A 19,001-nucleotide genomic window follows, 5' to 3' on the forward strand; every position below is an offset into this window, starting at 1 on the left:
CTAAAGTAATATCTTTCTCATTTAATTATACAACTGTCTGTGTTTGTATTACTTGTAAAGAAAGTTTTTTGAGAGTCAACAAAATATGAATTTTCAGTAATTCATTTTCGCACACTAGGTATAATAACGGCTTCTCACTGTGTGGGATTTTTGATTATTTGCGGGTCTATCCAATACTTTGGCAACCCCTTCTCATTCCTCAGGTTCGATCCTGTTAAAATGAAAACAATTATACAAACCTCCTATACAAGTGCTGCTCGAGCGGTGTCAGCACTTCCATTCCTGGGCTCAAGTGAAGTTGTTACATCATGAGAGCCCTGCGCCCAGTCAGCAATGGCGTCTCTCTTCCCCACCTTCTGACAAATTGAACATTAAGAGGAAATCGGAGAGCAGCCAAACCCCTGGCTTCCTGTTGATTTTCAAGACATCCGAAGGCGGAAACAGTGACGCTGGCGCTGATTGGGCGCAGGGTTCATGTGATGTAACAACCTCACATAAGCCCAGGAACCTCACATGGGCACCACTGGCACGTCACAGGCAGGGAAGGGGAGTATGACTGTTTTTATTTTAACAAGGCCAAAAATGAGAAATGACAAGAGGTTGTCCTAGTAGTGGATGACTCTTTTAAGAAGATACATTTTTCAGTTAAAACATTTCATCATTCTGGACATGAAAAAGGCTTTTTCCCTGTGTGGGTTCTCTGGTGACTAACAAGATTTGATTTCTGGTTAAAACATTTCCCACATTCTGAACAGCTAAAGGGCTTTTCCCCTGTGTGGGTTCTCTGGTGCTTAACCAAATCTGATTTATCTGTAAAACATTTCCCACATTCTGAACAGGAAAAAGGCTTCTCCCCTGTGTGAATTCTCTGGTGCTTAATAAAATATGATTTCTCTGCAAAACATTTCCCACATTCTGAACAGGAAAAAGGCTTCTCCCCTGTGTGAATTCTCTGGTGCTTAACAAGAACTGATTTATGTGTAAAACATTTCCCACATCCTGAACATGAAAAAGGATTCTCCCCTGTGTGGTTTCTCTGGTGACTAACTAGATTTGATTTATGTGTAAAACATTTCCCACATTCTGAACATGAAAAAGGCTTCTCCCCTGTGTGAGTTCTCTGGTGACAAACAAGATTTGATTTTTGGTTAAAACATTTCCCACATTCTGAACAGGTAAAAAGCTTCTCCCCTGTGTGGATTCTCTGATGGGTATTGAAATTGTCTTCTCGGTTAAAACATTTCCCACATTCTAAACAGGAAAAGGGTTTCTCCCCCGTGTGGCTTCTCTGGTGCCTAACAACATCTGATTTCTGCTTAAAAGATTTCCCACATTTAGAACAATAAAATCTGTTCTCTGCTGTGTCAATTTTTTGATGTTTAACAAAACACTTTTCGAAGGAAAAACTACTTCCATATTCAGAACATGAAATTGGCTTCTTTGCTTTAGACGCAGTTGGTTTTTTAATACATATTTTGTGGCTTTGATTTCCCATAGTAGTCAGTAATGAGTCAGAAGACCGGACCTGTTTCATAGGATCAGATGACAGATCTTTGCAGTGAAGGGATGATGGTATATCTGGAGTAATGACAGTCACTTCAGATGTATCCTGTGGGATCTCAAGATCATCGGATTTAAAAATTGGACATGTCAGCCGTCCCTCTGATCTCCTGGTACAGTCATCTGCCAAGAATAAAACCAATTATTATTTGTCAATAAAATATCCTTGAATTTTACAATTTTTTACATTTCTATTTAAACTGTCAGTAAAAAATGGCAAATTATGTAAAATACTGAATTATTCAACAAAACAATGACAGTTCACGGTCTAATAGAAAACCTCATAGGATGAACCATTGGAGTGTGGAGTTCAACTGCTTGTTCATTCTACCAAATTTGGAATAAAAAGCCACCAAACAATGTTATGCCGGCAAAAATAATACCAATAAAAACTTCTACTCATTTCACAAAAAAGAGGTCTGTCATCTGTCAGTGGAAAAAGCAGAGGTTTCCACATCATTAGCGGCTCAAAGGCTGTGGAAAAGCAGCATGGCTTCCATAAACCAATCCACCGATATCCGCTCTCTCAAAGTCAAATCATTTTCACTTTCCAACATTCACTGCGTGCTGATTTCCAGAAATTGTCTGCGTAGTCAAAATAGACAACACTCCGATAGATTCATCTCTGTTGTTATTGTCCAGAAATTCACACTTGGCCTCACTGCACATTTAATGTGGTCGATCATAAAAGTGAAGTTTGGCCAGAAAGACGGGACCTGGTCTTGTAGGGACCATATGATCACATTCAGCAGCACAGAAGGGAGAGAAGGGAGATTCATCCAATAAGATCTCGGGGATCTAGGAAGCCAACAGCATCATTACCCTCCGCTTTCTCTTACAGGCCCATCATCATGTTTATCTTCAAGTGATTTTCTATCTTGTCAGCACATTCTACGTACGCTGTCATTTGGCTTTGTAATTCACAGATCTGGGCAGGTAACAGCGTCTCGTAATCCAGGGGGTAGGTGGATCTTCCAGGTTGTTAGTTATATAGAAGGGATTCAATGCCCAAAGTCATTGGAACAGTTTTGGGTGGAGGAGAATGTTGTGGTCTAGAGGTAAAATGGTGATCATGGTAATACGGCCGCACTACACCACCGATAAAGCAGCCACAGCCGGTGATGAGAAGAATCTGTGACTTCTCTGCAGTTAGTGGTCACTACTCACCTGGGTAGCCATATGTAGGAATCTCCTCTTTACACCGCTCATCCCCCCTCACATATGTCTCTGTAGTATTATTATGGGTCAGATCTTCACCCTGAAACAAATATTGTAAAAGTCACCGACAGATGGAGAAGTCCCATCTCTGATCAGCTCTAATCCTGCCATCTCCACCGTTCTCATCACACAAGTATATCGAAAAAATATTTTCAGGTGATGCATGGAGCGCTGCCCAGAGTCCTCAGTGTCCAATCAAGAGTTAAAACTTGAGTATTTGAAATATATATTTACAAATGTATTGTTACTATTGATGAGCGAGTGTACTCAATGCTCGGGTTTTCCTGAGCACGCTCGGGTGGTCTCCAAGTATTTGTGACTACACAGAGATTTAGTTATTGTCTCCGCAACTGAATGATTTACAGCTGCTAGCCAGGCTGAGTACATGTGGGGGTTGCCTGGTTGCTAGGGAATGCCCACAAGTAATCAAGCTGGCTAATAGCTGTAAATCATTCAGTTGCGGAGACGAAAACTAAATCTCCGAGCAGTCACAAATACTTGGAGACTTTGTACCAAGGTGCACACAAGTCCCACTCACCAGCGTTACCCTGTGTTTTCTATACATTCATTCCAGCTGTCTGGCGTCCGTGTGGAAAGTTGTGAAGGATATTGGAAATCATTAGCATTTCTTATTTACCCCCTGATTTGTCAGCAGACGCCCATGGGTGTATATAATGGTCTGGAGTCATTGTACAAGGTATATTTACATTTTGCCAGAGGAAGAAGCAAGTTCTGCTCCGAAACACCTAACAAGACATTTTAAATAGATTTTTCAAATACTCAAGTTTTAACTCTTGATTGGACACTGAGGACTCTGGGCAGCGCTCCATGCATCTCCTGAAAATATCTTTTCTTCTATAATTTTGGTTCTGGACCCTGATGGGATCCTGCAGGTGTACCAGCAGCTAACAGAACTCCTATCCAGTCCTAACCAGTGATGTGCCGCAGCTGCACATCTCCCACAGGCGAGCACATTTCCAACCTTACAATAGCTCTCCTACCTTGTTGATCCGCACGAGGGTTTTCTAGTTCTTCTTCATCACACAAGTATAAAACATATAATACTGGTGGATAAAACAAGACTGAGCACAAGACCTTCACCGGCGTCTACACATCATAGGGGAGATCTCCTGACACCTTCTCTCCATCTACCTGATGGTCCTGAGGAGCATTGGGATCTTCTTGTTTACAGTCCTGTGGAAGAAGAGGACGGGGACATCTCTCTGGTGTTGTCCTCTTACTGGATAGATCTGGAGGAAACACATACAGGGAGTGAATTCATTCTTTACATACAGATAATTATAGGCCGTGTGTATTTAGTCCTATTACCTGGAGATGTGAGGGGCTGGGGAACCTCCATTATGACGTTCTTGTACAGATCTCGGTGTCCTTCTAAATACTCCCACTCCTCCATGGAGAAATAGACAGCGACATCCTGACACCTTATAGGAACCTGACACATACAATGATACCGTCATCCCCCGATCCCTTCATAGTGTTACTGTATAATGTCCCAGCATTCCCAGCAGTGTCACCTCTCCAGTCAGCAGCTCAATCATCTTGTAGGTGAGTTCTAGGATCTTCTGGTCACTGATGTCCTCATGGATCAGGGGGTGAGGTGGAGGCCCCGTGATTGGGCTCAGGGGTCTTCCCCATCCCTCAGACACAGGGTCCTGACAGCGATCACTAGAGGTCTTCTTCACCACTGTGTAATCCTGGTAATGGAGAGACACATTAATAAATCTCACTACAGACATTTCCAGAGTCCTCACCTCTCCAGTTCTGTCCATCTGTTATTCCCATAGATAAGAATGATGTAATGTGACGTCATCAGAATCTCTCACCTCTCCAGTAAGCCGGAAGAGGATCTCTAGGGTGAGGTGTAATATCCTCTCCGCCATCTTGTCTCTGTCCATATCCATCACTGATGGGTAAATCAGGAAAATTCTCTTCTGTAGAAGATCTTCACTGAGAGGATCCGATATTGTAGAGACCTGAATGAGAAGATGAGCCGATGTAACATCAGAAGAATCCTGTGTAATAATACAATTACTGGAGATAATAAGGAAACATATGAGGAGATTTATTATTTTACAGGATTTAGTTTCCTTCTTTCCATCTACTAATAAATCCTATATATTTAGGCCACAGACAACAAGCAGTTTCCTCCTCGGAGTCGGCAGCTGAATACGTTCCTCATAGACTCATCTTCCATAACGCTAATTCTCGTCTCATTTACCGACCCTGGAATCGGCATTAGCAATACTGCAGGAGATATTCATTACACGCGACATGAGAAATAACTACTTCATGATGAGGACGACATCTTCATCTTCTACTACGGCTCTAGAGACATATGTGGCCAGAGTCGGTCACTGACTCCATCCCCACCGGCCGTCTATATGAATACTGTGTGGGGGGATGGAGGTACTGTGGGCACATTATACTGTGTGTGGGGGGATGGTGGTACTGTGAGAACATTATACTGTGGGGGGATGGCGGTACTGTGGGAACATTATACTGTGGGGGGGGGATGGTGGTACTGTGAGAACATTATACTGTGTGGGGGATGGCGGTACTGTGGGAACATTATATTGTGTGGGGGGGATGGCGGTACTGTGGGAATATTATACTGTGGGGGTGGATGGCGGTATTGTGGGAATATTATACTGTGTGGGGGGATGGCGGTACTGTGAGAACATTATACTGTGGGTGGGATGGCGGTACTGTGGGAACATTATACTGTGTGGGGGGATGGCGGTGCTGTGGGAACATTATACTGTGGGGGGGATGGTGGTACTGTGAGAACATTATACTGTGTGGGGGGGATGGCGGTACTGTGGGAATATTATACTGTGGGGGTGGATGGCGGTACTGTGGGAACATTATACTGTGGGGGGGGATGGTGGTACTGTGAGAACATTATACTGTGTGGGGGGATGGCGGTACTGTGGGAACATTATACTGTGGGGGGGGATGGTGGTACTGTGAGAACATTATACTGTGTGGGGGGATGGTGGTACTGTGAGAACATTATACTGTGTGGGGGGATGGCGGTACTGTGGGACATTATATTGTGTGGGGGGGATGGCGGTACTGTGGGAATATTATACTGTGGGGGTGGATGGCGGTATTGTGGGAATATTATACTGTGTGGGGGGATGGCGGTACTGTGAGAACATTATACTGTGGGTGGGATGGCGGTACTGTGGGAACATTATACTGTGTGGGGGGATGGCGGTGCTGTGGGAACATTATACTGTGGGGGGGATGGTGGTACTGTGAGAACATTATACTGTGTGGGAGGATGGTGGTACTGTGAGAACATTATACTGTGTGGGGGGATGGCGGTACTGTGGGAACATTATATTGTGTGGGGGGGATGGCGGTACTGTGGGAATATTATACTGTGGGGGGATGGCGGTACTGTGAGAACATTATACTGTGGGGGGATGGTGGTACTGTGAGAACATTATACTGTGGGGGGGATGGCGGTACTGTGGGAACATTATACTGTGGGGGGGATGGTGGTACTGTGAGAACATTATACTGTGGGGGGATGGCGGTACTGTGGGAACATTATACTGTGGGGGGGATGGCGGTACTGTGAGAACATTATACTGTGGGGGGATGGTGGTACTGTGAGAACATTATACTGTGGGGGGATGGTGGTACTGTGAGAACATTATACTGTGGGGGGATGGCGGTACTGTGGGAACATTATACTGTGGGGGGGATGGTGGTACTGTGGGAACATTATACTGTGGGGGGATGGCGGTACTGTGAGAACATTATACTGTGGGGGGATGGTGGTACTGTGAGAACATTATACTGTGGGGGGGGATGGCGGTACTGTGGGAACATTATACTGTGGGGGGGATGGCGGTACTGTGAGAACATTATACTGTGGGGGGATGGCGGTACTGTGGGAACATTATACTGTGGGGGGGATGATGGTACTGTGGGAACATTATACTGTGGGGGGATGGCGGTACTGTGAGAACATTATACTGTGGGGGGATGGTGGTACTGTGAGAACATTATACTGTGGGGGGGATGGTGGTACTGTGAGAACATTATACTGTGGGGGGATGGCGGTACTGTGGGAACATTATACTGTGGGGGGGATGGCGGTACTGTGGGAACATTATACTGTGGGGGGATGGCGGTACTGTGAGAACATTATACTGTGGGGGGATGGTGGTACTGTGAGAACATTATACTGTGTGGGGGATGGTGGTACTGTGAGAACATTATACTGTGTGGGGGGATGGCGGTACTGTGGGAACATTATACTGTGGGGGGATGGCGGTACTGTGGGAACATTATACTGTGTGGGGGGATGGCGGTACTGTGGGAATATTATACTGTGTGGGGGGATGGCGGTACTGTGGGAACATTATACTGTGTGGGGGGATGGCGGTACTGTGGGAACATTATACTGTGTGGGGGGATGGCGGTACTGTGGGAACATTATACTGTGTGGGGGGATGGAGGTACTGTGGGAACATTATACTGTGGGGGGATGGCGGTACTGTGGGAACATTATACTGTGGGGGGGATGGTGGTACTGTGGGAACATTATACTGTGTGGGGGGGATGGCGGTACTGTGGGAACATTATACTGTGGGGGGGATGGTGGTACTGTGGGAACATTATACTGTGGGGGGATGGCGGTACAGTGGGAATATTATACTGTGTGGGGGGGATGGCGGTACTGTGGGAATATTATACTGTGTGGGGGGATGGTGGTACTGTGGGAACATTATACTGTGGGGGGATGGTGCTACTGTGGGAACATTATACTGTGGGGGGGATGGCGGTACTGTGGGAATATTATACTGTGGGGGGATGGTGGTACTGTGGGAATATTATACTGTGTGGGGGGATGGTGGTACTGTGGGAACATTATACTGTGTGGGGGGATGGTGCTACTGTGGGAACATTATACTGTGGGGGGGATGGCGGTACTGTGGGAACATTATACTGTGGGGGGGATGGTGGTACTGTGAGAACATTATACTGTGGGGGGATGGCGGTACTGTGGGAACATTATACTGTGGGGGGGATGGCGGTACTGTGGGAACATTATACTGTGGGGGGGATGGCGGTACTGTGGGAACATTATACTGTGGGGGGGATGGTGGTACTGTGAGAACATTATACTGTGGGGGGATGGCGGTACTGTGGGAACATTATACTGTGGGGGGGGATGGCGGTACTGTGGGAACATTATACTGTGGGGGGGATGGCGGTACTGTGGGAATATTATACTGTGGGGGGGATGGCAGTACTGTGGGAATATTATACTGTGGGGGGGATGGCGGTACTGTGGGAATATTATACTGTGTTGGGGGATGGAGGTACTGTGGGAACATTATACTGTGGGGGGGATGGCGGTACTGTGGGAATATTATACTGTGGGGGGATGGCGGTACTGTGGGAACATTATACTGTGGGGGGATGGCGGTACTGTGGGAACATTATACTGTGGGGGGATGGCGGTACTGTGGGAACATTATACTGTGGGGGGGATGGCGGTACTGTGGGAATATTATACTGTGGGGGGGATGGCGGTACTGTGGGAATATTATACTGTGTTGGGGGATGGAGGTACTGTGGGAACATTATACTGTGGGGGGGATGGCGGTACTGTGGGAATATTATACTGTGGGGGGGATGGCGGTACTGTGGGAACATTATACTGTGGGGGGATGGCGGTACTGTGGGAACATTATACTGTGGGGGGATGGCGGTACTGTGGGAACATTATACTGTGGGGGGATGGCGGTACTGTGGGAACATTATACTGTGGGGGGGATGGCGGTACTGTGGGAACATTATACTGTGGGGGGATGGCGGTACTGTGGGAACATTATACTGTGGGGGGATGGTGCTACTGTGGGAACATTATATTGTCGGGGGGCCTGCACTATGTGGGTAACACATTCATCTGGTTCCCGTCTTCCATAGTTGGGTCGTTTGTATCTATCAGCGGAAAATGAACAAAACCTTTGTGATTCCTATAAGGTGTAAATGTAACGTTTCTCTGCGGCCCCCACAGTCTGAGAGTCTTCGGGGGAATCGCTCTCTCCCCATTGGATTGGAGCTGATACTATGAAGCTACAGTCACTACACAGACTTCCTGTCACCTCCATAAAGGGCAGAACTGTCCGAGGATTAGTAGAGCTGAGAGTTCCCCCAATCAGAAGGCACAAATCTGGATATTGGGGTCTTTACCTGCTCCAGGTCTGTGTGGACCCTCCACCTGCAGAGCCGCCTCCACATATATGGCTGCTGTGCACACAGGACCTGTGATGAGGTCACCGGAGGGGAGGAGTCAGGGTCACATGATCAGGGCCTCAGTGTGTGCAGGACCTGTGATGAGGTCACCGGAGGGGAGGAGTCAGGGTCACATGATCAGGGCCTCAGTGTGTGCAGGACTCTGCTGGTTGTCATGGTGCCGGATGAGGGGAAGTTGATGTGTGGGAGGAGGGGTTTACAGTGTGGATGGAGCGGAGCCGTGTGTACGAGGTGTACGGAGCGGAGCCGTGTGTGTACGAGGTGTACGGAGCGGAGGTGTGTGTACGAGGTGTACGGAGCGGAGCCGTGTGTGCGAGGTGTACGGAGCGGAGCCGTGTGTACGAGGTGTACGGAGCGGAGCCGTGTGTGTACGAGGTGTACGGAGCGGAGCCGTGTGTGTACGAGGTGTACGGAGCGGAGCCGTGTGTGTACGAGGTGTACAGAGCGGAGCCGTGTGTACGAGGTGTACGGAGCGGAGCCGTGTGTACGAGGTGTACGGAGCGGAGCCGTGTGTACGAGGTGTACGGAGCGGAGCCGTGTGTGTACGAGGTGTACGGAGCGGAGCCGTGTGTGTACGAGGTGTACGGAGCGGAGACGTGTGTGTACGAGGTGTACGGAGCGGAGGTGTGTGTGTACGAGGTGTACGGAGCGGAGCCGTGTGTGTGTGAGGTGTACGGAGCGGAGCCGTGTGTGTACTAGGTGTACGGAGCGGAGCCGTGTGTGCGAGGTGTACGGAGCGGAGCCGTGTGTACGAGGTGTACGGAGCGGAGCCGTGTGTGTACGAGGTGTACGGAGCGGAGCCGTGTGTGTACGAGGTGTACGGAGCGGAGCCGTGTGTGTACGAGGTGTACGGAGCGGAGCCGTGTGTACGAGGTGTACGGAGCGGAGCCGTGTGTACGAGGTGTACGGAGCGGAGCCGTGTGTACGAGGTGTACGGAGCGGAGCCGTGTGTGTACGAGGTGTACGGAGCGGAGCCGTGTGTGTACGAGGTGTACGGAGCGGAGACGTGTGTGTACGAGGTGTACGGAGCGGAGACGTGTGTGTACGAGGTGTACGGAGCGGAGCCGTGTGTACGAGGTGTACGGAGCGGAGCCGTGTGTGTACGAGGTGTACGGAGCGGAGCCGTGTGTGTACGAGGTGTATGGAGCGGAGCCGTGTGTACGAGGTGTACGGAGCGGAGCCGTGTGTGTACGAGGTGTACGGAGCGGAGCCGTGTGTGTACGAGGTGTACGGAGCGGAGCCGTGTGTGTATGAGGTGTACGGAGTGGAGCCGTGTGTGTATGAGGTGTACGGAGCGGAGCCGTGTGTGTACGAGGTGTATGGAGCGGAGCCGTGTGTACGAGGTGTACGGAGCGGAGCCGTGTGTGTACGAGGTGTACGGAGCGGAGCCGTGTGTGTACGAAGCGGAGCCGTGTGTGTACGAGGTGTACGGAGCGGAGCCGTGTGTACGAGGTGTACGGAGCGGAGCCGTGTGTGTATGAGGTGTACGGAGCGGAGCCGTATGTATGAGGTGTACGGAGCGGAGCCGTGTGTGTACGAGGTGTACGGAGCGGAGACGTGTGTGTACGAGGTGTACGGAGCGGAGACGTGTGTGTACGAGGTGTACGGAGCGGAGACGTGTGTGTACGAGGTGTACGGAGCGGAGCCGTGTGTACGAGGTGTACGGAGCGGAGCCGTGTGTGTACGAGGTGTACGGAGCGGAGCCGTGTGTGTACGAGGTGTACGGAGCGGAGCCGTGTGTACGAGGTGTACGGAGCGGAGCCGTGTGTGTACGAGGTGTATGGAGCGGAGCCGTGTGTACGAGGTGTACGGAGCGGAGCCGTGTGTGTACGAGGTGTACGGAGCGGAGCCGTGTGTGTACGAGGTGTACGGAGCGGAGCCGTGTGTGTACGAGGTGTACGGAGCGGAGCCGTGTGTACGAGGTGTACGGAGCGGAGCCGTGTGTGTATGAGGTGTACGGAGCGGAGCCGTATGTATGAGGTGTACGGAGCGGAGCCGTGTGTGTACGAGGTGTACGGAGCGGAGACGTGTGTGTACGAGGTGTACGGAGCGGAGACGTGTGTGTACGAGGTGTACGGAGCGGAGACGTGTGTGTACGAGGTGTACGGAGCGGAGCCGTGTGTACGAGGTGTACGGAGCGGAGCCGTGTGTGTACGAGGTGTACGGAGCGGAGCCGTGTGTGTACGAGGTGTATGGAGCGGAGCCGTGTGTACGAGGTGTACGGAGCGGAGCCGTGTGTGTATGAGGTGTACGGAGCGGAGCCGTGTGTGTACGAGGTGTACGGAGCGGAGCCGTGTGTGTATGAGGTGTACGGAGTGGAGCCATGTGTGTATGAGGTGTACGGAGCGGAGCCGTGTGTGTACGAGGTGTATGGAGCGGAGCCGTGTGTACGAGGTGTACGGAGCGGAGCCGTGTGTGTACGAGGTGTACGGAGCGGAGCCGTGTGTGTACGAGGTGTACGGAGCGGAGCCGTGTGTACGAGGTGTACGGAGCGGAGCCGTGTGTGTATGAGGTGTACGGAGCGGAGCCGTATGTATGAGGTGTACGGAGCGGAGCCGTGTGTGTACGAGGTGTGCGGAGCCGTGTGTGTATGAGGTGTACGGAGCGGAGCCGTATGTATGAGGTGTACGGAGCGGAGCCGTGTGTGTACGAGGTGTACGGAGCGGAGCCGTGTGTGTACGAGGTGTACGGAGCGGAGCCGTGTGTGTATGAGGTGTACGGAGTGGAGCCGTGTGTGTATGAGGTGTACGGAGCGGAGCCGTGTGTACGAGGTGTGCGGAGCCGTGTGTGTGCGAGGTGTACGGAGCGGAGCCGTGTGTGTACGAGGTGTACGGAGCGGAGCCGTGTGTGTATGAGGTGTACGGAGTGGAGCCGTGTGTGTATGAGGTGTACGGAGCGGAGCCGTGTGTGTACGAGGTGTACGGAGCGGAGCTGTGTGTGTACGAGGTGTACGGAGTGGAGCTGTGTGTGTATGAGGTGTACGGAGCGGAGATGCGTGTGTACGAGGTGTACGGAGTGGAGCCGTGTGTGTATGAGGTGTACGGAGCGGAGCCGTGTGTGTACGAGGTGTACGGAGCGGAGCTGTGTGTGTACGAGGTGTACGGAGTGGAGCCGTGTGTACAAGGTGTACGGAGCGGAGATGCGTGTGTACGAGGTGTACGGAGCGGAGCCGTGTGTGTACGAGGTGTATGGAGCGGAGCCGTGTGTACGAGGTGTACGGAGCGGAGCCGTGTGTGTATGAGGTGTACGGAGCAGAGCCGTATGTATGAGGTGTACGGAGCGGAGCAGTGTGTGTACGAGGTGTACGGAGCGGAGCCGTGTGTGTACGAGGTGTACGGAGCGGAGCCGTGTGTGTACGAGGTGTATGGAGCGGAGCCGTGTGTACGAGGTGTACGGAGCGGAGCCGTGTGTGTACGAGGTGTACGGAGCGGAGCCGTGTGTGTACGAGGTGTATGGAGCGGAGCCGTATGTATGAGGTGTACGGAGCGGAGCCGTGTGTGTACGAGGTGTACGGAGCGGAGCCGTGTGTGTACGAGGTGTACGGAGCGGAGCCGTGTGTGTACGAGGTGTACGGAGCGGAGCCGTGTGTGTACGAGGTGTACGGAGCGGAGCCGTGTGTGTACGAGGTGTACGGAGCGGAGCCGTGTGTGTACGAGGTGTACGGAGCGGAGCCGTGTGTGTACGAGGTGTACGGAGCGGAGCCGTGTGTGTATGAGGTGTACGGAGTGGAGCCGTGTGTACGAGGTGTACGGAGCGGAGCCGTGTGTGTAGGAGGTGTACGGAGCGGAGCTGTGTGTGTACGAGGTGTACGGAGTGGAGCCGTGTGTACGAGGTGTACGGAGCGGAGCCGTGTGTGTAGGAGGTGTACGGAGCGGAGCTGTGTGTGTACGAGGTGTACGGAGTGGAGCCGTGTGTACGAGGTGTACGGAGCGGAGCCGTGTGTGTAGGAGGTGTACGGAGCGGAGCTGTGTGTGTACGAGGTGTACGGAGTGGTGCCGTGTGTACGAGGTGTACGGAGCGGAGCCGTGTGTGTACGAGGTGTACGGAGTGGAGCCGTGTGTACGAGGTGTACGGAGCGGAGATGCGTGTGTACGAGGTGTACGGAGCGGAGCCGTGTGTGTATGGGGTGTGCGGAGCGGAGCCGTGTGTGTACGAGTTGTACGGAGTGGAGCAGTGTGTGTACGAGGTGTACGGAGCAGAGCCGTGTGTGTACGAGGTGTACGGAGCAGAGCCGTGTGTATGAGGTGTACGGAGTGGAGCAGTGTGTACGAGGTGTACGGAGCGGAGCCGTGTGTGTACGAGGTGTACGGAGCGGAGCCGTGTGTGTACGAGGTGTGCGGAGCGGAGATGCGTGTGTACGAGGTGTACGGAGCGGTGCCGTGTGTATGAGGTGTACGGAGCGGTGCCGTGTGTGTATGAGGTGTACGGAGCGGTGCCGTGTGTGTACGAGGTGTACGGAGCGGAGCCGTGTGTGTACGAGGTGTACGGAGCGGAGCCGCGTGTGTACGAGGTGTGCGGAGCGGAGCCGCGTGTGTACAAGGTGTTTTACTCTCTGTGCTCCATTTTTTCATTTCTGCCGCGGGTTTCGCCTTTTGATTACACGCTTAAACATGGAACTACTGAGAGCTCATCCGCCTGTTGAGTGACCTGATTGCCGGCAGGGCTCACGTCGTAATAACCAAGCACCAGCAGGTAACGGTTCTGGTTTGTGATGTGGGCATGTCATGTTGAAGATGGATTTACAGAGCGGTTGTACATGTATTGAACAACATGATTGTAAACCAATTAATTAACATTCTGATACTAATTTTTGTTTTTTTTCACAGCTTTTTGGCCACAGGAGAGAGCTTCACATCACTGCACCTACGGTTTCATGTTGGGAAATCCACAAATATTGTAAAGTGTACATGTAATATAATCTGGAGAAATCTCAGCCCCTCGTGATGCCTTCCCCATCCGAGCAGAACTTCACAGACCGGACTACAAGTTCTCCAAGATTGCAGAACACTTCCAGCCCGCAGGCCTTTGTCGGGTTCCACACACCCAGTCCCCTTTGTGATGCTATCAGATGAGGTTTTTCCATTGAAGACAAACCTGCTGAGCGGTGCACGTAGATTGTGGAATACACCTTCGGAATCATGAGTAGTCAGTAGAGGGTCTTGCACACAGCCATCCAATTGGAAGTGAACAGTCGATGCAGTGATAAAGGCATGCTGTGTACTTCACAACTATGCACAGGAGGACGCTCAAGAGCAGGTTGCTGAGTCACAGTTGCCTTTGTTGAACCCAGTGGTAGCAGAGGCGGCTCAGTGTCTCTGCTGGATGGCAGGCTGCATGGTCGCATAATGCAGCCTGCCATCTACATGTAGCAGAGCTAGACTCGTTGTGGGACAAATGGATTATCATTAGTGATGAGTGAGTATACTCGTTGATCGGGTGGTCTCCGAGTATTTGTTAGTGCTCGGAGTTTTCGTTTTCGTCGCCTCAGCTGCATGATTTACAACTGCTAGACAGGCTGAATACATGTGAGGAATGCCTGTTTGTTAGTTAATTCCCACTTGTGTTCAGGCTGTCCAGCATCTGTAAATCATGCAACTAAGGCGACGAAAACTAAATCTCCGAGCAATAGCAAATACTCGGAGACCACCCGAGCAATGAGTATACTCGCTCATCATTAATTATCATCTTCTCAGCGGACAGGTGAGGAATATTGTTTCTTATTTTAATTCTTTTGCAGAGTACAATGGCGTCACTGAAATGGGCGATGTCGTAAGTATGGTTTAATCAAGATTTATTAAAGGAGTGTGTGTCATTCTTTCAATTCTAGGACTTTTTTCTGGCTGTCTGTGGTTTTATACAATACGACTATGAGTGTTAGTGTAAACACTGTATTATTATTATTATTTATATCACCATTAATTCCATGGTGCTGTACATGAGACAGGGTTACATCAAAATACAAATATCAATTACAGTAAAGAAAACTAGCAACGACAGACTGATACAAAGGGGAGAGGACCCTTGCCCTTGTGGGCTTACATTCTACAGGATTATGAGGAAGGAGACAGTAGGTCGGGGGTTGCAGTAGCTCTGATGGTATTGAGGTGACCGTGTGGTCATTACAGGTTGTAAGCTTCTTTGAAGAGATGGGTTTTCAGGTTTCTTTTGAAGGATCCAAATGTAAGTCAGTGTTAGTACTTTAAACTGGATACGCTGGGAAATTGGGAGCCAGTTAAGGAATTTGCAAAGAGGGGAAGCAGGAGTGTAGCAAGAGATTAATTAGTTGGGCAGCAGAGTGAAGGACAGACTGGATGGGTGCAAGAGTGTTAGAGGATAGGCCACAAAGGAGGATGTTGCAGTAGTCGAAGCGGGAGATGATTACGGCATGCACAAGCATTTTGGAAGAGTGAGTATTGAGGAAAGGATGGATTCTGGAAATTTTTTTGAGCTTAAGGTGACAGGAGGTGGTGAGAGCTTGGGTGTGCGGTCTGAAGGACAGTGCAGAGTTCAGGGTTACTCCGAGGCAGCGGATTACCAGGACAGGGGAAAGTATGAATTCATTTATTGTGATAGATCAGGTAAGGAAGATCTGCTAGATGTAGGAAAGATAAATAGTTCAGAGTTGTCCACATTGAGTTTGGGGAAGCGAGAAGAGAAGAAGGAGGATATGGCTGATAGACACTCTGGGATTCTGGAGAGCAGAGAGGTGACATCTGGGCCAGAGAGTTAGATCTGAGTGTCATCAGCATAAGGATGGTACTGGAAGCCGTAGGACTTTGAGTTGTCCCAGGCCAAGGTTATAGATTGAGAAGAGAAGGGGCTCTAGGACAAAGCCTTGAGTGACACCAAGAGAGGGCGAGATGAAGAGGTAGTATGGGAGTAGGAAATGCTAAATGTGTGGTTGGTAAGATGAGGAGATCCAGGATAGGGCAAGGTCTTTGTCACCAAAGGAAGAGAGGATCTGTAGAAGGAGGAAGTGGTCAACTGTGTCAAAGGACAGGTCTAGAAGGAGGAGTATAGAAAATTGTCTGTTAGCTTTGGCTGTAAGTAAGTCATTCGTAAGTTTGGTCAGGGCAGTCTCAGTGGAATGGTGGGGACGGAAGCCAGATTGTAGGTTGTCGAAGAGAGTTAGATGCAAGGTGAGAGGAAAGTTCAGTGTGGACGTGCTGCTCAAAGAGTTTGGAAGCAAATGGGAGCAAAGATATGGGGCGATAGCTGGACATAGCGCTCGGGTCAAGAGATGGCTTTTTGAGGATAGGTGTGATTGTGGCATGTTTGAAAGGAGAGGGGAAGGTACCATAAGTCAGTGATAGGTTGAAGAGATGGGTTAGATCTGGAATTATTGTGGTGAGGTTGGGGAGGAGGTGGGATGGGGTCAAGTGCACAAGTGGTGAGATGCGATTTGGAGAGAAGATGAGCAAGCTGTCCATCCGTGATTTTGGAAAGGGAAGTTATGGGGTTAGGGCATTGGTATAGCATACAAAGGGGTTGTGGTGGTCGGACAACAAAGACTTGCCTTGTTTGGTCGATCTTACTTTTGAAGTGTGTGGCAAATTCCACAGCAGAGATGAGGGAGGTTGGAGGGGCGGTGGTGGGCGGAGGAGGGAATTAAGTGTTAAACAACTGTTTGGGGTTGTGGGATAAGGAAGATACAAGGGATGTAAAGTAGGCCTGTTGAGCAGAGGTGGGAGCTGATTTGAATGTGAGTGTTGCTTGTTTGAGTGCAGTGAAAACATCTTGTGAATACGATTTCTTCCAATGCCGTTCTGCAATTCTGGATACTTGCCGGAGCTTTTCAGTGATGCTATTGTGCCAGGGTGGTCTGTTGATTTGTCACATTCTGCTATGCTTGACAGTGGCGACCGAGTCGATGGCTGATGCAAGAGTGGTATTGTAGAAACTAATGGCCGTGTGTGTGTCATGGAGTGAGGATATGGATGCCAGTAGTAGGATAGAGTCAGAGAGCGTCTGGGTATCTAGGTGTGCGAGGCTTCTGCGGGGGTGCACATGTTGCTGGATATGGGTGACAGGTGTGGAGGACAGGGATGAGAAAGTGAGTAGATGGTGGTGGGATAGAGGGAGAGGGGAGGTTGTGAAGTTAGATAGGGAGCACAAACGGGTGAAGACCAGGTCTAGTGTGTGTCCATCTGTGTGGGTGGCTGAGGAGGATTACTGAGTAAGTCCAAAAGATGAAATAAGGGACAGGAGTTTGAAGGCTGCAGACTGGTGGGTGTCAATGGGGATGTTGAAGTCACCCATGATGATGGTGGGAATGTCAGAAGAAAGTGAAGAAGCCAGGTGGAGAATTGGTCAATAAAGGCAGTGGGCGGGCCAAGAGGTTGGTATATGATGGCCATTTGGAGGTTGGAGGGAGAGTAGATACAGAGTGGACTTCAAAAGAGGCGAGGATAAGGGAGCGAAGAGGTGGGATTGGGTTAAATGTACAGTTGGAAGAAAGGAGAAGGCCCACTCCTCCACCATTGTCTGTTGCCAGGGCGAGGAGTGTGGGTGAAGTGGAGGCCGCCATAGCATAGCGCAGCAGGGGAGGCTGTGTCAGAGGGTGTCAGCCATGTTTCAGTGAGGCCCAGGAAGGAAAGACTACCAGAGGTAAAGAGGTCGTGAATCACGTGGAGTTTATTGCAGACGGAGCAGGCATTCCAGAGTGATCCAGAAAGAGGGAGCAGGGTGGTGGGCATCAAGTGCACGGGTTTGAGATGGGCAAGATTTCGGGTGTTTATATTGGGTTAGGAGCGATAGGAGGGGGTAATGGGATGTATGAGCTGTGGGGGTCCAGGATTGGGAGATATGTCACCAGCGGTCAGGAGAAGCAGAAAGAAAGAGCAGGTGGGAGGAGAGTGGGCGGCTTATTTTGTGTTTTAGTAGGAGAGATCTGAGGTTGAGGAGCAGGTCAGCAGAGGTCAGGTGCAGAGGCAGGAGGGAAGGAGAGATTATTACTTGGTTAGAGGGTACTGGGGTTTGGGGATAGCGAAGGAGAGTGAGGAGTAATGGAGCCAAAACTGTTAGAGCGTATGTCAGCATGATGAGAGAAAGTGTGGAGGAAAGAGAAAGAAATTTAGTATATTTAATAACTGTGGTTAGGCGTACCTTCTGTTCACTTCTGGCTCATTTCTGGCATATTTCTGCTGTATCCTTTTAGAGACATCCTTATAGAGACAGACCACGGTCAAAACAGACGTGCGACTGAATTTATAACAGGCTAAGTGCACATGAAATAGGCCAGGTGTGATAGGGAGGGGCAGCAGCGAGGCAGTAATAGCAGACGGATATAGGGTGAGTGGGATCAGGAAATATATATATATATATATATATATATATATACACACACACACGACACAGATGGTTATCACTGAGCATATATAAACAGTAGGTGCAATAAGCAGTAAGTATACATGAGCTTATAACGAACCTGTCAGCAGTTTTGGCCGATATATGATACGGCCACTGCATTTCAGGGCTTATCTACAGCATTCTATAATGCTGTAGATAAGCCCCAGGTCCGGCCTGAAAGATAAGAGAAATAAGTTTTATTATACTCACCCGGGTTGCAGTCCGGTCCGATGGGTGTCGCAGGCCCTGGTCCGGCACCTCCCATCTTCTTATGATCGCCGCCCTTCTGTTGCTTCATTGCTCCCTGGGATCGCGCTCCTGTGCAGGTGTACGTATCTGCCCTATTGAGGGCAGAGTAAAGTACTGCAGTACACACGTGCAGGGCCTCGCTGACCTTTCCCAGTGGGTAAAAAAGTATTTAGTCAGCCACCAATTGTGCAAGTTCTCCCGCTTAAAAAGATGAGAGAGGCCTGTAATTGATATAATAGGTAAACCACAACTATGAGAGTCAAAATGAGAAAACAAATTCAAAAAATCACCTTGTCTAATTTGGCAAGATTTATTTTACAAAT

At 50.1% G+C, this 19,001-nt stretch overlaps 1 protein-coding gene across 1 annotated transcript in view; it reads right to left on the reverse strand.

The window, feature by feature from the left end:
* Nucleotides 1–19,001, reverse strand: part of LOC143814893 (uncharacterized) — a 748,367-nt gene that overhangs the window by 162,196 nt on the left and 567,170 nt on the right. Inside the window, exons 22-23 of the mRNA XM_077293561.1 lie at nucleotides 3,931–4,028; nucleotides 2,728–2,818 (exon numbers count right to left, since the gene is read on the reverse strand). Coding sequence (XP_077149676.1) covers nucleotides 2,728–2,818; nucleotides 3,931–4,028 — 189 coding nt within the window. The remainder of the gene's footprint in view (nucleotides 1–2,727; nucleotides 2,819–3,930; nucleotides 4,029–19,001) is intronic.

This window comes from Ranitomeya variabilis, chromosome 3 (genome assembly GCF_051348905.1).
Source record: "Ranitomeya variabilis isolate aRanVar5 chromosome 3, aRanVar5.hap1, whole genome shotgun sequence".
Taxonomy (NCBI): domain Eukaryota; kingdom Metazoa; phylum Chordata; class Amphibia; order Anura; family Dendrobatidae; genus Ranitomeya; species Ranitomeya variabilis.